Source organism: Emys orbicularis, chromosome 6 (genome assembly GCF_028017835.1).
Source record: "Emys orbicularis isolate rEmyOrb1 chromosome 6, rEmyOrb1.hap1, whole genome shotgun sequence".
Classification (NCBI taxonomy): Eukaryota; Metazoa; Chordata; order Testudines; family Emydidae; genus Emys; species Emys orbicularis.
This window is the reverse complement of record NC_088688.1, coordinates 69,151,259-69,171,139: the sequence shown is the minus strand read 5'-3', so window position 1 is coordinate 69,171,139 and position 19,881 is coordinate 69,151,259. Positions and strand designations below refer to the sequence as shown.

Sequence of the window (19,881 nt, the reverse complement as noted above, 5' to 3'; positions counted from 1 at the left end):
TAGAGTTCAATGATGGCTTTACCAGGAGCCTTGTGTACGAGGCAGCATGCTGGTTCACTGCCCCAGGAAACTGACTATGACTCAGTCACAGTCTGCCTTTCCCACTACAGAAGGGAGGGAGGAACTGAGTGGAGGGGAGGTGGGATATACCCTATGTGAGCCCTACATATCCCCAAAGCTAAGGTGGTGGGAAGCAGCAAGAATATAAAAGTTGCTCCACCCACAGTATGGCTAGCCAGTACAAGGGACAATAAACATGTTATATGCCCTTTCTTCTTTGAGCAAACACACAGGAAGGGCTTCAATCTGACCCTACATTAGCAATTAAAGTTCCTCCAAGGGAAAACTGAAACGAAGAATGAAGAGAAATATTAAGCTGCATGCTATCATTTACTTTTATAAAACTGTTTTCTACACCATATTCAGTTTATAGCATCTCTCTGGAAAAATATTTTTGAATTCTGAGAAATATTTCATTAATATGAATATACATGGTAACAAGTACAGACACACTGCATGTTTCTGAATTTCCAAGGAAGTTGAAAATAAACACAAGAGTTAACTGAAAAGAGTATGTGATTTTTAAAAAAATAATTGCTGAACTAAAATGATGCCTGTTTGTAGTAGATGATAGCTGAATTAGACAGTCACTTGCTCTTCCTTTTATGTTTATCATCATCATTTATGTTGCAGTAGTGCTGAACATCTCAATGAAAGTTGGGCTGCATCATGCTAGGCACTGTATAAACACATCATAAGTAACAGCCAATCCCACAAAGAGCTTACAATCTTAAAAAAGTTTAGCATATTCACTATGTTATTCCATGTATAAATTTAGTATATCCAATCTCAGACTAAAGGGAGAAAAAGAGAAATAGGGAGAAAGGAATGCTAGGAAAAATTAATGAATATCTGCAATACACTTTTACCATAAGATATGAAAATGAGGTCTTGGCCACTTGTGGTCATTGAAAATCCCATGGCACCTTCTGTTAGGACTTTCAGTGTCCTGTTAAAATTCCAATGTGCATAATTTGAATGCGGTGCTTCACAAAAGATGTAGCTATATTTCAATGGTGGGTCAACTACTGCTTCTATACATAGTTTGCAAAGTGTTTGGGGATTTCAGGATGAAAGCCTTTATTTACAAATATAATATGAGTACTATTACCTTGGCCTCTCCATCTGGTAAGAAGAGATAAGCCCCGCTCTTATCTCTGTTACTTGTGGTTCCATACCAAGCAAACTCCACTTTTATTTGATGATTTTTGCCATCTTCTTTTGTGTTAATTTTCTAAAGATAAATAATTACAATTTGAGAGGGTGACACATTTATAGTTTTTATGCATCAATATTCTTATGAATAAGAAGTACAATATTTCAAATTGTGAGCCAACACACCTTCAGAAGCCCTGAGATCCCAGAAAACCATAGTTTCATGTAGGAGTTCTCTAAAGTAATGTCATCTGCAGAATTTTGCATCTCCTTGATCTTGAAAACCTTATCTGGGTTCACCTGCACATTATTTCCTCCACTAGTATATATATTATAATCAGCCAAGACCATTTCTGAACTCAGAACCTCCAAAAGCTGATAAACTCCCAGACCTAAAGGCGGTAGGTGCACCATAAAAGAGATCTGTTGGAGCAAGAAGAAAACGTATTAAAAATGTACTACCATTAAAATAAAATTCTGAACATACTGCACCAAATTCATGCCTGCTGCATTTCTATTCATCTCAACAGTTACACCAGCACTGAATTTTGCCCAAATTTCCAAGAACGCAAATTAGTATTAGATTATTAATAAGAATATTTCAAATTATTAAATCAAATGTTCTAACATTTCATCACAAATAAAAATTTTCCTGCTATTCATCTGATTAGTAATATTTCAGAAGGGCATGATCATTGTTTACTAAGATGAACAACAGTTACAATTTTTAATCTATTGCTATAAAGAAATATGATCTGTAATCTTGAGTTGAGCATATTGCCACACATTAAGGAGATGAACATAAAATTGATGCTAAGGGTCAGAAATATTCTAGAAAGCAGAGAATGTTGGAGCACAACACTAACATACCATTATGGATCAGAACTGGAGGATATAATGGAATGGGGCCCAAACTGCCACTGATTCTTTGCTGCTTACTTAGAAGCCATATAAAGATTTTCACAGCAGAGAAACAGGGTGGGTGGGTCTCTGGAAACAATGTGCCCAGAACTCCGTATGTAAACTTTCCTTTCTCCTTCTAGAACAGCCTCTACAGAGCCCCACACTTGAGATTTATTAGCAGTAATTAGCCCCTTAGAAGAGGGCTGAAAAGAATATACATTGTAGGAAAATGATTCTGAAATAGGAATTCAATCTGGCTTCCAGATCAAAAGAGTAATGCTAAGTAAACATCTGAACAGAGCTCCATGTAACATTGTTTTTTTGACAAATCTCAGTGCGAAGTTCATAGTAAAATACAACTACTGGCACATGATGATTGAGAAGAATCTCTGTGATGCAATACGGTTTGAAATTTCCCAGAATTATCAGACAGAACCAAAAGCAGGCGTTGGCTCCAAGGCAAGGATCAAGCTTGAGTACAGAGAAATGTAGACTACATCAGAGTCCAGACCCAGGGGACTAGGGATCCAAGACCCTACAGCTCAAGTCTTTGGATCTGAAGGTCCACTTAGCTCAAATGTCATCTCAGATCCTCCTCTGATAATGCTTTTATAGCCAAACACCCCCTCCACTTAGTCAATAGAGTGGTGGAAACTATGCTTTTTCTTCCACTTCAGGACAGCAGATAGTGGATCTGACTGTACCTGAACTTTACCTCTACATTACTCTTTGAAGTCCACATTACCCAGAGCTTTTTCCATCTGAGATGAAGAAAAGACAGAAGAGCCACATTTGGAACTCTTAAACTTTTCAATTTTGCTTTTTGCTACTGGATACCATTACCACTATATTTGTGGCATTCCTTAAACTTCCTTACACTAAGGGATATTGTGATAACGTTGTTCATTTACAAAGACAATCGAAATTATTTTAAATAAATTTTTATTTACAGAATTTTTAACAATCCTAATTCTGAAGTACAGTATTTATGAATCAAAATCAATATGTCTACAAGAACCCAACAATCCAAACTAATGTGTTAAAGTCCTATAGCATACAAATTTTAGCCTTCCAGTTTAACATTCTTGTAAGTATAAAGTGTCCCTATTTTCTTAGGATTCAGCTGTACCTTTATATTGCATATATCCTGCCAGTATGAGACCTTCTAAGAATATAACGACTAGTATCAACATTTCTTTCAATAACAAGTATTTTAAAAAAAATTTAGTCTTAGTACACGAATATACTATTATATCCATATATTACTATTAGTATATTTCTTTGTACACCCTGTTAGGTATGAATTTGCTGTGTTGACTTCTCTGCTACAATCATTCCCCCATCCCCTTTTTTTCCCCCCCTACCAAGAAAGAGTAAGGGGAGTGTTTTTCTCTCTTCTGAACTTCTCATAACAGAAGTTATGATATTAAGGCTGTGTACTCCAAAAAGCTGATTAATTAAAATGGTAATCCAAGAAAGATTAACAATGGATTCTTAAAATGTACACCTTATGTTACTTTTTTTTAAAAATGTGTTCTAATACTTTAGTTCAACAGTTCTGATATACTCACTTTCACACAAAGTGTAAATGTTCACATCTCTCAACACTCCCTCCAACAGTAAGCATTGCATATTTTGGGGGGAAAAAACATTTTTTGTTTGTTGGAATGATAGTACTATCACCACCACTGTAGACTTTTTTTTTTTTTTTTTTTTTTTAAAGAGGTCTTCATATCTGAGCCTCTCAGTAAGAAAGGGGCCCTATTTCCTTGGCTTGAGTCTTTAATCCTCGCATAAGGAGGAGCTAAATTCTATTTTTAATAGAAACAGTTTCCCTTAAGCAAAATACATTTAATAGTGTGGCCTGATACACTGCACACTATAAAAAACATAGCCTTCCAAAGGATGGGAGTTTTCATTCCACTGCTCTGTGAAGTTCTAAGAGACTAAGATTTGAATCTGTGATATTGTTGTTATTTTGGGGTAAAAGAAAAATCCTTGTATGTGTAAGACTATTTATTAAAAAGGAAAAGTTACAAAAATCATTACTTGAAACACTTCAAAATTGGCCTCAGGGCTCTACTTGTAACCAGGGCATCGAATTCAAGTACATACAGCCCCTCAGAAATGCAGTGAAATGGCTATAACATCCCTGTGATGTCTAATTGCCATTTAAATTAATGGGGATAAAGAAATGAAGTATCTAACACATGTACACAGCAGCTGCTATTCAAACAATTTTCAACAACTTTAAAACAAATATTTCAACATATCCACTTTTTTGACTCAAACATGGATAAACAGAAATGTAAACAAGATACAGAGATCAATGCACTTGTAGAAAAAAGAACAGGAGTACTTGTGGCACCTTAGAGACTAACAAATTTATTAGAGCATAAGCTTTCGTGGGCTACAGCCCACTTCTATATGCATCCGAAGAAGTGGGCTGTAGTCCACGAAAGCTTATGCTCTAATAAATTTGTTAGTCTCTAAGGTGTCACAAGTACTCCTGTTCTTTTTGCAGATACAGACTAACACGGCTGCTACTCTGGCACTTGTAGAAAAGTTAGGGGAAAAAATTCTAGTTAAACACATACACTCTAAGTTTCAACCCAAAGCAATTTTAAATGATACCAAATAATAAATTCCTCAAAATGAGGCTCATTACTGAAACACTTAATCCAGTATTAAGCTTTAGTAATATCACAAAAAGTAATGAAGTTCAGAAAGTTGGTGCTACTGTATTTCTTAGGCCTAAATGAAGACCAAAATGATTTAATTATTCCTTCTCTCTCACACACACAGAACCTTCTTTATAAAATTGATATGATTCATATATTTGAAGTCTAGTTCTCTTTATTTTATTTTCTCCTCTAATGTGAAGCTATAATACATATCTAAGTGCAAATCAGTATAACTTACACTTTTTATTTCAAGTGACATACCTGATATGCTTCATGTGATACTGTAGTTGTTCCATCCCATACTCCACTAATCTGGACCATAACAGGTTTCCCCGAAGGAGATAATACTTTAACTTTGGGTGAATTCACATAGATTGAAACCACAGAGAATCGCTCCTGTTCTGTAGGATTATAAACCAAAAGGTACCTGCAAAAATATTTTTGCCATATTATCTTTATGAAAATATTTTTTTCTTTTCAAGTTATTGTATTATTTCACACTAATTATATAAGTGGAATAAGAAAATACATGAAAACTGTAAACAGGAAAAACAGTGGACACCTTTCTTAATGCTATTCTTTCTCATAGGCTTTAGACAGAAAGACGTATCTTATGGTACTCACAAAAATTCTATATACGTTTAGAAAATGAGATACTTAGGAATTTTTTTTAGCCAAATACAGTCTTAATGCAAAGATTGCCCTCAATGGAAATATTTTTTAAAAGACTGAATTATTGAACACCAAGAGTAAAAGTTTGTTCACTGTTCAATTCTGCATTGTTTATTTGTAAATTACGTAAAATAAGGAGGATAGCTTCCTATTGGGTTCAGTGTAAATGGCAAAAGAATCAAAAGACAAAGATTTTAAAACATTTTAGTAAGAATTTGTTAAGACCTTTGTTTTTGAAATAACTTTCAGCCTCAGCAGTGGGTTTGAGGGGGAAAAAAAACAGTGATAGGAAAAATAATAGCCTTTATTGAAATCTGGTTATAACTAGATTGGATATACATTCTGGTTATAACTAGATTGGTTATACATTCTTTTTCCATTTGAATCATATGAAATCTGGTTATAAAGAGATTGTATATACATTCTTTTTCCATAGGATCATATGCAGTTTAAAGTATCAATACTCATTTATGTCTTAAAAGTTACATGCTTAACTATTATCATAAATACTGCATGGAAATATTTCCAGGAACTTTGTGTCTATTTGTAAAACATGTTTGTGTGTATGTAATCTTTCCACATAACATATTTATTATGAAAAGTGCAAAATACCATACATTGGATTGATAAACGTATTCACCAGAAAATACAGACCTGACAATTTACAAATTGACTGGCTACAAGCCCAAGTTATAGGAGGATTTCCTTGCTATATGGACATAGACAACATGGCATGTGAAGTTAAGTATATGGAATACTAAAATCTCCAAGGCATGGTTTAACAGCATAACTCCGATTATTTTCCTCAATATGTGATTGTGTGTGGGGGAAGGGGAAGAAGGAATAAGTTTAGAGTTACAGAATAAGAAGATGAAGGTAGTAATAACTGCTGGGCAAGTTCCTAAGCACAGGAGAGAGTTCGATGACAACAAGGAGTTGTGGTAAGCCAGAAAGATGAGGCAGAAAGGACAGCTGGGAAAAAGTGATGAACTAGAAAGGCAAGGAAGATGAGAAGAGAAGGAGTGAGAGGGAGCATGGAGAAGAACAGGAGCAACAGAGTAATCATAAATGGCCACTGGCCAGCTAGTCAGTTTACAACCTCTGGCTTTGCTAACTAGTTTAGAAAAAGTACAGCTTCATACCAGGCACCATGGAACATGCCACTTGCCAGCTGACAGTAGGGGAAAGATTAACTTAAGTAATAAAGTTTCAGAGACCAGCTGAAGAAGTCCCACTCAATAAATAAAGGGTTTCACCACTCTAGGTATATACTAACTTTTATTCCCAGACCGATGTTCCATATGCAACATGGTTTTAAAGGTTAAGAATTTAGTATTAGCTTTATTAAATACTTGTTTTATATTTCACATTTAGATTCTCCTTTTGAATAGAAAGGTGGGAAACTAAAATCACAATTCAGAATGTAGACAATTCATTGGATGGAGCTACAGTTAATTATGGAAGAGTTAACTTATTGGGGAAAAGTTGTCTCAGAAGAAAAACACAATTACACCAATATATGTTGTATTTTCTTGTGCCTGGATGTTTGTTTAATATTTTTTCAAATTCTACTTCAGTAGAGCTGAAGAATTTATTCTCAGTATATATGACATAATTAAGTTATGCACATACTACAACAGTGACTAATAATAATTGCATACCATTTTAGAATGCCACTTAACTCCAACCCTCAAATCACATACCCAGTATCATTAACTGCAAAAAAAAATTCTAGATTAATTACGAGACATCACATTTACACAGGACTTACTTCACCTATACAATATCATCATGCAGAATGACATCCACCAGTGTGGAACACAACTGCTGGGTATATCCTGCCTACATGAAACATGGAGGTAGTTTGGCACCATCTAAAGGTCTTATAATCTGAATTTAAAGGTAAAAACTTGTAATAACTACCTCCATTTAAGAAGCAATTCGCAGTTATCCTACTCTCATCATTCAGAGCACTTCTTTGTGGCACTGCCTCAGGGTAAACTAAGTCATATCTCCCTTCTTATAAATTCTTAGTATACTGTTGGGCTAAGTTCTTTAAGGAACATTGTAAAATAAAAACAAACAATAAAACATTGCATCAGGCAGTCATAAAAACATAGATCAATACCCAACAGGTAACAAGCTAACAAGAATCTATTTTTTCTATACAAGGGAAAGAATGAGGCCTCCAAACAAACATGACTCGAACAAAGAGCACCTCTAGGATATATCCTCATAAAAAGAAACCTTTCAAAATTTTGGCCAGTTCAAGTAAGGATAATCTCAAAACAGGGGTCAGGAAAATGCAGGCACCCCTTCTTTAGAAGCAGCTCTATGGAACAGAGAGAAGTAAGATTCTAAGTTGGAAGGCAAATACAAGAAATAGTTCCTTGAAAAAAATATGTAGTGAACACTGTCGTAAAACCATGACTGAAACATTCTTGAGGCTTGCAAGAAGCTGCTTTGCCTCAGATAGCATGATCCAATGAGACCCAACTGCTGGCTAGCCAAGAAATGGCAATCAGAGATACAAGCCAATAATCATTTAATCTATTGAGATTGTTGGCAAGAATGTTTACCAAATGAAAAAAAAAAATCAGTTGAGAGGACCCTGAGATCTTTACTTCATTTCAAATAAAGCCACGTGGACCATACTATGGCAAACTTGTGACGAACCACCTCACTGGAATGGGCAGGCACATATGGCAAGAATATTGACAAAATAATAGGCTCATTAAGGTGTTATTCCATCACCAACTTGGAAAGGAATCTTGGGCCTGGTCTACACTAGGCGTTTATGTCGAATTTAGCGCCGTTACATCGAATTAACCCTGCACCCGTCCACACCACGAAGCTATTTAGTTCGACATAGAGGTCTCTTAAATTCGACTTCTGTACTCCTCCCCAACGAGGGGAGTAGCGGTAAATTCGAAATGGCCATATCGAATTAGGCTAGGTGTGGATGGAAATCGACGCTAATAGCTCCGGGAGCTATCCCACAGTGCACCACTCTGTTGACGCTCTGGACAGCAGTCCGAGCTCGGATGCTCTGACCAGCCACACAGGAAAAGCCCCAGGAAAATTTGAATTCCTTTTCCTGTCTGGGCAGTTTGAATCTCATTTCCTGTTTGGACAGCGTGGCGAGCTCAGCAGCACTGGCAACGATGCAGAGCTCTCCAGCAGAGATGGCCGTGCAATCTAATAGAAAGAGGGCCCCAGCATGGACTGATCGGGAAGTCTTGGATCTGATCGCTGTGTGTGGGGCGATGAGTCCGTGCTTTCCGAGCTGCGCTCCAAAAGACGGAATGCAAAGATCTACGAGAAGATCTCTAAAGCCATGGTAGAGAGAGGATACAGCCGGGATGCAACGCAGTGCCGCGTGAAAATCAAGGAGCTGAGACAAGGCTACCAGAAGACCAAAGAGGCAAACGGACGATCCGGATCCCAGCCCCAGACATCCCGTTTCTACGAGGCACTGCATTCCATCCTAGGTGCGGACGCCACCACTACCCCACCACTGACCGTGGACTCTGAGGATGGGATATTGTCGACGGCCGGTTCCTCGGACATGTTAGCGGACGGGGAAGATGAGGAAGGAGATGAGGAGGACGAGGCAGTCGACAGCGCTTACAACGCTGATTTCCCCGACAGCCAGGATCTCTTCATCACCCTTACAGAGATCCCCTACCAACCGTCCCCAGCCGTTAACCCGGACACAGAATCAGGGGAAGGATCAACCAGTAAGTGTTTTAAACATCTAAACATTTATTTTTAACAGAACTGGAATATTAACAATAACAACAATGGGTTTTTCATGATTAGTTTGCCCTAGGCGCTTAACGTTTCAGTCCTGGGCAGTGCAACTATTGAAAAAAAATCTAACAATGTCCGGTTTTGCATGATTGTTCTGCCCAAGCCGCTCTACTGTTTAGTCCCTGCCAGTGCAGCTACAGTAAAATGCGGTCTACATGTCCGGGGATAGAGCAGTAATCCTCCTGGGACATCTCCACGAAGCTCTCCTGGAAGTAATTGGAAAGCCTTTGCATCAGGTTCCTGGGGAGAGCGGCCTTATTGGGTCCTCCGTGGTAGGAAACGTTTCCGCGCCAGGAGACAATCAAGTACTCCGGGATCATTGCCCTGCAGAGCATGGCGGCATACGGCCCTGGTCTTTGCAGGCTTTCCCGAAGCATTATTTCTTTATCACTGAGATCCTCATCAGGGTGATGTCGCTCATGGTGACCTGCTTTGAATTAGGTAGGGGAATGTTAGTATTGGGACTGCTTTCCCGTTCCTTTACAGAACTGTAACCGCCGGTTTACAGCCACGCGGTGGAGGCGGGAGAGGGGCAGCATACAGGGATCTTTCCCTGGGACAGCCGCGAGGGGGTGGGACAGGGGCAGAGTTCATGCTTGCCGGATTGCTGGCAGCAGAGACTGGCATTGCTTTCAATGTGAAAGGAGGCCAGTGCTACTATTAAAGTTTTAAGCAGCCACAAGTCTACGGCTTACCATGTCTGCCTGCTACACAAATTCCGGTGTCCTGCCCCGCTTCTCAGATCGGCAGTGCAAGACCCCAGGCACTGAATGCGAGGGCCGAAAATTCGACCTTGTCCTGAGTGCGCATGTGATAGGTGCAGTGCATGGTCTTGTTCACAGAGAAAGACTATGTTCTTTGTTCACAACTACATTTATCTTTCTGAGGAATTCACTCCCTTTTTCCCATTCCCACAGCCACATCTGCGACTGTCTCCCAACCCAGCCTGGCATCACACTCCCAGAGGCTAGCGCAGATTAGGCGGAGGAAGAAGAGGACACGGGAAGACATGTTCTCGGAACTCATGGGCTGCTCCCGAGCCCAGACAGCCCAGCAGACCCAGTGGAGGGAGAACTTGTCACAAATGCACCGTTCACACATGGAACGGGAGGAGAGGTGGCGGCAGGAAGACCAGCAGGCGACTCAAACGCTGCTTGGACTAATGAGGGAGCAAACGGACACGCTCCGGCGCCTTGTGGATGCTCTGCAGGAACGGAGGCAGGAGGACAGAGCCCAGCTGCAGTCTCTCTCTAATCGCCCTCCCCCGCCACCAAGTCCCATACCCCCCTCACCCAAAGTCCAAAGAAGGAGGGGCGGCAGAGTCCGTGAAAACTCTCACTCCACCCCTGCAGACTGCTCTACTACTAGAAGGCTCTCATTCCCCAAAATTTGACAAGTCCTTTCCTTCCCGCCTCACACAAGTCCCCGTCCAAGTTTCACCCCCCCGTTTCATGTGTAGTTGCTAATAAAATATACGTTTCTGTTAATCACTGTTTCCATCATGTTCTTTTGGAGGAGAGTCTGTCTGAAGGGAGGGAAGGGGGTTGGTAATTGGACAAGACAGTCACCTTTAGCAGGGTACAGAGGCGGGGGCAGGTCCAGCAGCAGGGCACATACACAGTGCAGTGACTAGTTACCCTGGTCAGTCTGGGAGGTGGTTTTCATGTTTTGGGGGGGGGGGGGGGTTGCTCTGTGACTTTGTGGCAGGGGAGGGCAGTTACAGATCTTATGCAGCGGTCCTTATCCTGGATCACAGAGCCACGCAGCAGGGGATCTGTAACCCTCCTCCCCCTGCCACAAAGTCACATAGCCCCCACATACACGCAGTCCCGATCAGGAGGGCTGGCAGGCTCCGTTGAAACAACCAGTCCACCACTGCGGAACCTGTCATTCCTGGAGTTTAGAAGCGTCATTTGCATCAGTACACTACACCCGCTCCCCACCATAGTCTGCGTCCCAGGTTTAAAACATTCCCGCGAAAACAGTAATAAAGACAACGGTGTTCATTAACAAAATAGAACTGATTTTATTTTTTTTGGAAGGGGGTATGTAACTGGAGAGGATAGTCAACATTAACTGGGTAAAGAAACGGAGGCAGGTTCAGCTTCTCTGTACAGAAACTTAAAAGTCACTGGTTACCCTGCTCACTCTGGAACCTAGCTTTCAAAGCCTCCCGGATGCACAGCGCGTCCCGCTGGGCTCTTCTAATCGCCCGGCTGTCTGGCTGGGCGTAATCAGCAGCCAGGCTATTTGCCTCAACCTCCCACCCCGCCATAAAGGTCTCCCCCTTGCTCTCACAGAGATTGTGGAGCACACAGCAAGCTGCTATAACAATGGGGATATTGGTTTCGCTGAGATCACAGTGAGTCAGTAAGCTTCTCCATCTCCCCTTGAGACGGCCAAAAGCACACTCCACCACCATTCTGCACTTGCTCAGCCGGTAGTTGAACAGTTCTTTTTCAGGATCACAGAGCCACGCAGGGACAAGGTCCCTCACCAAAGGCTCTTACGTAAATTAAGCTGTCATGGGATAAAAGGGAAGGTCCTTTCATGGATTGAGAACTGGTTAAAGGACAGGGAACAAAGGGTAGGAATTAATGGTAAATTCTCAGAATGGAGAGGGGTAACTAGTGGTGTTCCCCAAGGGTCAGTCCTAGGACCAATCCTATTCAATTTATTCATAAATGATCTGGAGAAAGGGGTAAACAGTGAGGTGGCAAAGTTTGCAGATGATACTAAACTACTCAAGATAGTTAAGACCAAAGCAGATTGTGAAGAACTTCAAAAAGATCTCACAAAACTAAGTGATTGGGCAGCAAAATGGCAAATGAAATTTAATGTGGATAAATGTAAAGTAATGCACATTGGAAAAAATAACCCCAACTATACATACAACATGATGGGGGCTAATTTAGCTACAACGAGTCAGGAAAAAGATCTTGGCGTCATCGTGGATAGTTCTCTAAAGATGTCCACACAGTGTGCAGAGGCGGTCAAAAAAGCAAACAGGATGTTAGGAATCATTAAAAAGGGGATAGAGAATAAGACTGAGAATATATTATTGCCCTTATATAAATCCATGGTACGCCCACATCTCGAATACTGTGTACAGATGTGGTCTCCTCACCTCAAAAAAGATATTCTAGCACTAGAAAAGGTTCAGAAAAGAGCAACTAAAATGATTAAGGGTTTAGAGAGGGTCCCATATGAGGAAAGATTAAAGAGGCTAGGACTCTTCAGTTTGGAAAAGAGAAGACTAAGGGGGGACATGATAGAGGTATATAAAATCATGAGTGATATTGAGAAAGTGGATAAGGAAAAGTTATTTACTTATTCCCATAATACAAGAACTAGGGGTCACCAAATGAAATTAATAGGCAGCAGGTTTAAAACAAATAAAAGGAAGTTCTTCTTCACGCAGTGCACAGTCAACTTGTGGAACTCCTTACCTGAGGAGGTTGTGAAGGCTAGGACTATAACAATGTTTAAAAGGGGACTGGATAAATTCATGGTGGCTAAGTCCATAAATGGCTATTAGCCAGGATGGGTAAGAATGGTGTCCCTAGCCTCTGTTCGTCAGAGGATGGAGATGGATGGCAGGAGAGAGATCACTTGATCATTGCCTGTTAGGTTCACTCCCTCTGGGGCACCTGGCATTGGCCACTGTCGGTAGACAGATACTGGGCTAGATGGACCTTTGGTCTGACCCAGTACGGCCTCTCTTATGTTCTTATGTTCAGTGTCCAGGGCGCCAGTATAGGGCTTCATGAGCCAGGGCATTAGCGGGTAGGCTGGGTCCCCGAGGATCACTGTAGGTATCTCCACATCCCCAACAGTTATTTTGTGGTCCGGGAAGTAAATACCTTCCTGCAGCCGTCTAAACAGACCAGAGTTTCTGAAAACGCGAGCGTCATGAACCTTGCCCAGCCATCCGACGTTGATGTTTGTAAAACGTCCCCGATGGTCCACCAGTGCTTGCAGCACCATTGAAAAGTAGCCCTTTCTGTTAATGTACTGGCTGGCCTGGTGGTCCGGTCCCAGGATAGGGATGTGAGTTCCATCTATAGCCCCACCGCAGTTTGGGAATCCCATCGCGGCGAAGCCATCTATGATGGCCTGCGCGTTTCCCAGGGTCACTACCTTTGAGAGCAGTACCTCAACGATTGCGTTGGCTACTTGCATCACAACAACCCCCATGGTAGATTTGCCCACGCCAAAGTGGTTTGCGACTGACCGGTAGCTGTCCGGCGTTGCAAGCTTCCAGAGGGCTATGGCCACTCACTTCTGGACAGTCAGGGCTGCTCGCATCCGGGTGTCATTGCGCTTCAGGGCAGGGGACAGCAACTCACAAAGTTCAAGGAAAGTCCCCTTCCGCATGCGAAAGTTTCGCAGCCACTGGGATTCATCCCAGACCTGCAGCACTATGCGGTCCCACCAGTCCGTGCTTGTTTCCCGGGCCCAGAATCGCCGTTCCACAACATCCACATGACCCATTGTCACCGTGATGTCCTCGGCGCTGGGTCCCGTGCTTTCTGGCAGGCCTGTGCTACTCTCAGACTTCAGGCCCTCACCGCGGTGCCGTAGCCTCCTCGCCTGATTTATCTGCATCTGCCTCTGGGAAAGGTGGATGATAAGCTGCGAGGCGTTGACAACGGCCACAACTGCAGCGATGGTAGCAGCGGGCTCCATGCTCGCAGTGCTGTGGCGTCTGTGCTGTCACTGACCAGAAAAGTGCGCGAACTGATTTCCCGCCGGCGCTTTCAGGGAGGGAGGGAGGGCGGTAGTGACGGACGGATGACGACAGTTACCCAAAAGCACCCTCGACACATTTTTTTACCCAGAAGGCATTGGCGGCTCCACCCAGAATTCCAACGGCCAGCGGGGACTGCGGGAACTGTGGGATAGCTGCTCACAGTGCACTGCTTCCAATGTCGACGCTTTCCCCGTTAGTGTGGACTCACAAAGTCGAATTACTGTCCTTAGTGTGGACACACACGTTCGACTTTGCAATATCGATTCCACATATTCGATTTAAGTGAAATCGAACTACTCTCGTAGTGTAGACATACCCTTGGATTAGCTTGCAGATCCACCTTGCAGATTCTCCTTGCTCCTGGAAAATATGCCATGTAGGGGCTGGAAAAAAATTTCTACTGCATTTGGAGATCTGATAAGCCATATACACTTTCATCATTAACTCACCAAGAACAGGCCACTGAAACCTCTGTATCTTCAATGCCATCTACCATAGGATTGCCATTTGCACTCAAGGAGTTTACTACGGTTCACTAAGATGTAGGACCATTAGCACTGACTTGACAAATGATGCTTCTGACTGCTCCTAGACGCTCAGCATCAAGACCAGCGATCCTACTGATACAGCCAACTCTCAGAGTCAGGCATCAACATTAGTGAAAAGAGCACAACTCTTGCACAAGAATTCGACAGACTTTGATGAAGGATCTTCCAGCTATGCGCTGAGGATAAGACTGTTGCTGAGGCAGCCTTAAAAACAAACCTGATGAACCTAACTAGGTCTGAGATCATACACTGCCCCAGAAGTTCCCTGAATCTGTTTCCAAGTCCTGTCTTGTGCTTCAACAGTGGCACAGTGAAAGGCAATTGGCTCTCAATCCAAGCCAGCTGTTGAGATTTCTTCTCAAGAACCAGAGCTAATTTACCACCAATTTGAGGCAGCATCAATGCCACCTCTTCAAGACACCTGAATTTATGATGCTGTTAGTGCACATTGCTTTGAGGCAACCTGGGAGGTTGGATCTGTATCAACAGTAAGTCCTGGTGCTCAGTGGAAGAGCTTGATTTGGGTTTTTGTATCAGGGATTGATCCTTTGAAGCAATACAAGTCCGATACTTAACAGTCCCTGGAGTCCCTCTGGGGAGCTTCCAGGAGGAATTTCTTATTTCCCACAAAACGTGACTACTCAATGACATTTCCAGACAGATCTGCTCAATTCCAATGCAGCGGACACAGTCGTAATGCTCATCCATGACTAAATCTTTTCTACCACAGGCACATTGTTTGAAGCCGCTGAACTTCTTTCCTGGAGATGCAGGAAGAAAACCTAAAAAAAGAAAGCATCAATGAAAGAGATGCATCCAAGGCTAACAAGAGATGCAGCCAAGAATCTAGAGTATGCACCAAAGCAACAAATAATCCTGTGCAGAAAGGAAAAAAAGCGATGACAGAAAAAGAGCCAATAAGGTGTGAACACAGAAAAAAGCACTGAAAGAGCAGTGTACATACATATTTTAGTGACTTTCTCTTCTTTATTATATTTCATTATAAACCCAGTTGTAATGGATCATAGAGCAGCAAGTGCTTATGAGAGAGAAAATTATTGTATACCAGAGGAGAGCTATGAGTCTAGAGAAATCTAACTTCTAAGCTTTGAAAAATAATTAGATTACATACAGATTTGTGGTAATCTTGGAAAACAGCATCTTAATCTGTACATCATGTTACACAGCGAACTAATGTGCTATAAGTAGTTTATCAATATTTCTTCTGTAGTCTCAACATATAATAACTGGGACAAGGTTAAACATCCTTATTAAATGCTAGATGCTACAGTATGCTTTTCAGCTTGGAAAAGAGGAGACTAAGGGGGGATATGACAGAGGTATATAAAATCAAGAGTGATGTAGAGAAAGTAAATAAGGAAAAGTTATTTACTTGTTCCCATAATACAAGAACTAGGGGCCACCAAATGAAATTAATGGGCAGCAGGTTTAAAACAAATAAAAGGAAGTTCTTCTTCACACAGCGCACAGTCAACTTGTGGAACTCCTTGCCTGAGGAGGTTGTGGAGGCTAGGACTATAACAGTGTTTAAAAGAGAACTGGATAAATGCATGGAGGTTAAGTCCGTTAATGGATATTAGCCAGGAGGGGTAAGGAAGGGTGTCCCTAGCCTCTGTTTGTCAGAGGGTGGAGATGGATGGCAGGAGAGAGATCACTTGATCATTGCCTGTTGGGTTCACTCCCTCTGGGGCACCTGGCCTTGACCACTGTCAGTAGACAGGATACCGGGCTAGATGGACCTTTGGTCTGACCCAGTATGGCCATTCTTATGTTCTTATATGATGCATACAGGCCAAATAAATCAGTCAGCTTGCTGAGTGGCAGATGCTTATGGAGAAAATGTGGAGATAAGGAATTTTTACCATCTCATATAGAAATGCATTGCACAGAATATCCATTTGTCCACTCGAGGCCAGAAACTAGAATTTCCTGTGTGAAATGCCTTGCCCATGGTACAATAAAACAAATTTACATTCCAAGTTCACAGACAAACGTATTAATAAGAATCTATCATGGATAATATTAACATTCAAGTCAAATATTTATCAAATAAACAATTCTTAGTCATTTAAATCCCAGTGCCACCTACGCAGATTTTTCAGGTCATGGCTGAATTCTAACTACAATGCAAAAGGTGTATGTGGATTTTTTTTTTTATTGCATTACAAGCTATACTGTACTTGTGACAAAGATGTGTGAAAAGTTCTCACACTATGTTTTCTTAAATAAAAATATGTGAGGAAGATAAGCCTACATAGGAAAACTGAACTCAATCATGATTTTTAAAAGTACATAGATTTACTCTGAAAGTGCTAATCCAATGATTTACTCAGATTTTGTTCATCACAAATCCTGTTCAAAAATGAAATATTCATGGCTAATGAGTTCCAAAATATAAAGAAGTGACGTTAACTACCTGTCTATGGAACAGATGAACAATTGCTTAGTCTTAAGAACAAGGGACTTTGTGTGCACGACTGAGTGTGAATGACTATTATTTTGCTTCAAACCTTTCGCTAGCTTTTTTCTGTGCTCTCCCCCAAAATTGGGAGTTGGAGTTAGAATTTTTATAGGATGGTTGGTATACTTCGTGATCAATAGAAGCTGACATCAACTTCGCCAATCAGTGGACTCGGAATGTCAAACCCCTGAAGCATCTTGAAGACTTTCCAGAATTGAAGGGAAGGATCTTTGTTTGCGTACATTGACCTAATCAAGCCCCACTAGATGATGCCAATGACTTTTAAAGGGAGAGTGCCCTTGTCCGATTCACCAAGAAACTCTTGAGGAGAATTACAAGGAATAGGAACCAATCAGGCCATCATCTTCATAACCTGATGCATGAGAAGAAAGCAACTGCTTGCTTCTGGCTTTGGCTTCCAGATGCCACCATGCTCTGGACAAGAAGGCCTGTGTTTCCCTCACCCTTGCAGCTGGGCACCAAGCAGTAGGAATCCAGCAAGATGCGGCATTTAAGATCTGGCATCTACAGGCAAGTAACCTCTAGCCAGCCAGCAAGCCTGTCAGCATTAACCAACTGAGCCAAGAAATCCACTGACCAATCTTTTCAATCACATACTATCTTCTAGAAATTGAATGAAAAATACAAGAGTTGCATTCTGTCGAATATCATCCCTTTTGTTTTTGTTTTTCAATTTTTATTAGTAGAAGGATGTTTCTACTTCAGCATTCTAGCACTTTAAAAAAATCGTCAGCAGGTGACTGGTGGTAAAAATGCGTGCACACGTGTGAGTGCACATGCATGCAGGATCCATAGTCTGCACATGGGGAGTGGGTAGAAGTTGGGCACCCTTTCCACACTTATGCACACATGCACTCACACACACTTTCACTACCAGTCACCTACTGAAGGGTTTTTTCTTTTTTTAAATAAAATATGCACATCTGATCTTTTAGACAATGAGATTATTTAACGTAAGGCTGTTTTAGCTGTTTGAGAAGCTAAGTGCAATTCTCAAGTTCTGCTTTAATAAGGTATACCATATAGACCACGGCACCAGAATCTATGATCCAAAGACCATAAATTCTCTGTTATAAAAACCAAATTACCACACAAGAAAAAAAAATTCCATCCATAAACAGTAATTGGGATAACAAGAATTCAGTCTTCTTCTTAGCATATGCGCAACATGCTCAGGTGTCACGTGACCAGGATTCATCACCGAATTTGGACCGCTGGTTGGTTCATTAGCTTTCCTGGCTTAGGCCACGTACTGAAAGGGAGTGAGAGGTGAATGCTGATCCATTCCCCCCAAGAATTCAGAAGGACTCAAATTGAAGCAGGAAGAAGCTGACATTTTGTGATTAAACTGATTTTTTTTAAAAATCAGTAAAGAAGGAGAAGAATGATTAATTGAGAAGTAGATCTAAATATTAAAGGTTAAGAAATAAAGTTGCCATTACCTCCAAAAGCGGTACTGGTTGTCAGAATTCTGTTTAATGTATAACAAGGGTGCTTAAAAACAGTGATTTTGTGGACAAGAGAATCTTTCATTGACATTTTAAATTTCATGCCATTCAAGCAAAGCGCTTCCTAACAAGGTCTCAGATCATGCCCCCTAGATCTGTGCACAGCAGGAAGTGGGGTTCAGTCACCTCCACATCAGTCTTCTCCCCCAGACTCTATAAGATCTGAGATGTGTGTGTGTTGCATGGGTGGAGACTGGGCAGGCAACAGGCACACTGTTTCCCAATTAGCCTTATGGAGACTCTCTGGTGACAATACCACCACCTTGGGTAGTTCTCGCCAGAGCAAGCAGCTGGCAGGAGGAATTCAACAGCACTGCACTATCAGGGAACAGAGCCAGTTAAGAGATACGGGACCTCTGAAGAGAGAGCCCTAACCTTCTGCTGATGCTATAGAATCTGCACAGATCCTCATAGATCTGCCAAGTTTGGAGGTGGATCCGATGGGCTTCTCTTAGGATGACAAATATGAGGACATCTCCATGAGGGAACAGTTTGAGACTTCCTCCCCTCAGAGTCCCCTCCCAAGAGTTAATCATCAGGGCCAAGAAGAAGAGACATTTTCAAAGAGCGAACTATTCACTTTCGCATTTCAGAAATCCTGCTGTTAGTGATTTGTTGAAAGAACAGAGATGTAGCATAGATTGAAAAATATAAATATCAGAGGAGAGTCTTATTTACTCACTTTAAAAGTATTAACTATTTGCCCTTTGACACATGCCATGGAAACAAATAGATTTGGGCCATGTGATTCAACAATGTTATGTGACCTTACTTGAGCAATATCACTCTATACAAGCAAGATGACATTATAAGAAGAGATTTAGAAAATGTATTAGATATAACAAATTCTCATTCTTCTGTTGAGGCCTACCCTCCACATTAGTCAACTACTTCAGCCAATTATTAGATATGGAACACCTTCAAGAAAACAGCACTCACAGTGAACACAGACACAATGGCACAATAAATAAGAATGATAATTTTTCAGAGAAAATACAAAAAGCCAACACCAACCTAAGACAACACTTTCTATAAATGTTATGCATCTACTAGATATTCCAAATACAGGTACTTCCTGTGATTCAGATGCATTCCTAGCAGCATTTATATCCTATTCTAGAGCACAAAACTACTCTCTCATTAAGGATAAAAGGATTAAATCCAAAGGCACTATTTTAAATTTTTCTTTTACCACAAAGTTGTGAAGTGTTCTGAAGTCCAAGATGGGCTTGAAGCCCCCTGACTTTTTCAGGATCAGGAAGTACCTTCACTAAAATCCTTT

The 19,881-nt window shown here is 41.3% G+C and overlaps 1 protein-coding gene across 1 annotated transcript in view; it reads right to left on the bottom strand.

The window, feature by feature from the left end:
* MAN2A1 (mannosidase alpha class 2A member 1) overlaps positions 1–19,881 on the bottom strand; it is a 215,318-nt gene that overhangs the window by 60,709 nt on the left and 134,728 nt on the right. The window contains exons 13-15 of the mRNA XM_065406341.1: positions 5,064–5,229; positions 1,402–1,638; positions 1,172–1,294 (exon numbers count right to left, since the gene is read on the bottom strand). Coding sequence (XP_065262413.1) covers positions 1,172–1,294; positions 1,402–1,638; positions 5,064–5,229 — 526 coding nt within the window. The remainder of the gene's footprint in view (positions 1–1,171; positions 1,295–1,401; positions 1,639–5,063; positions 5,230–19,881) is intronic.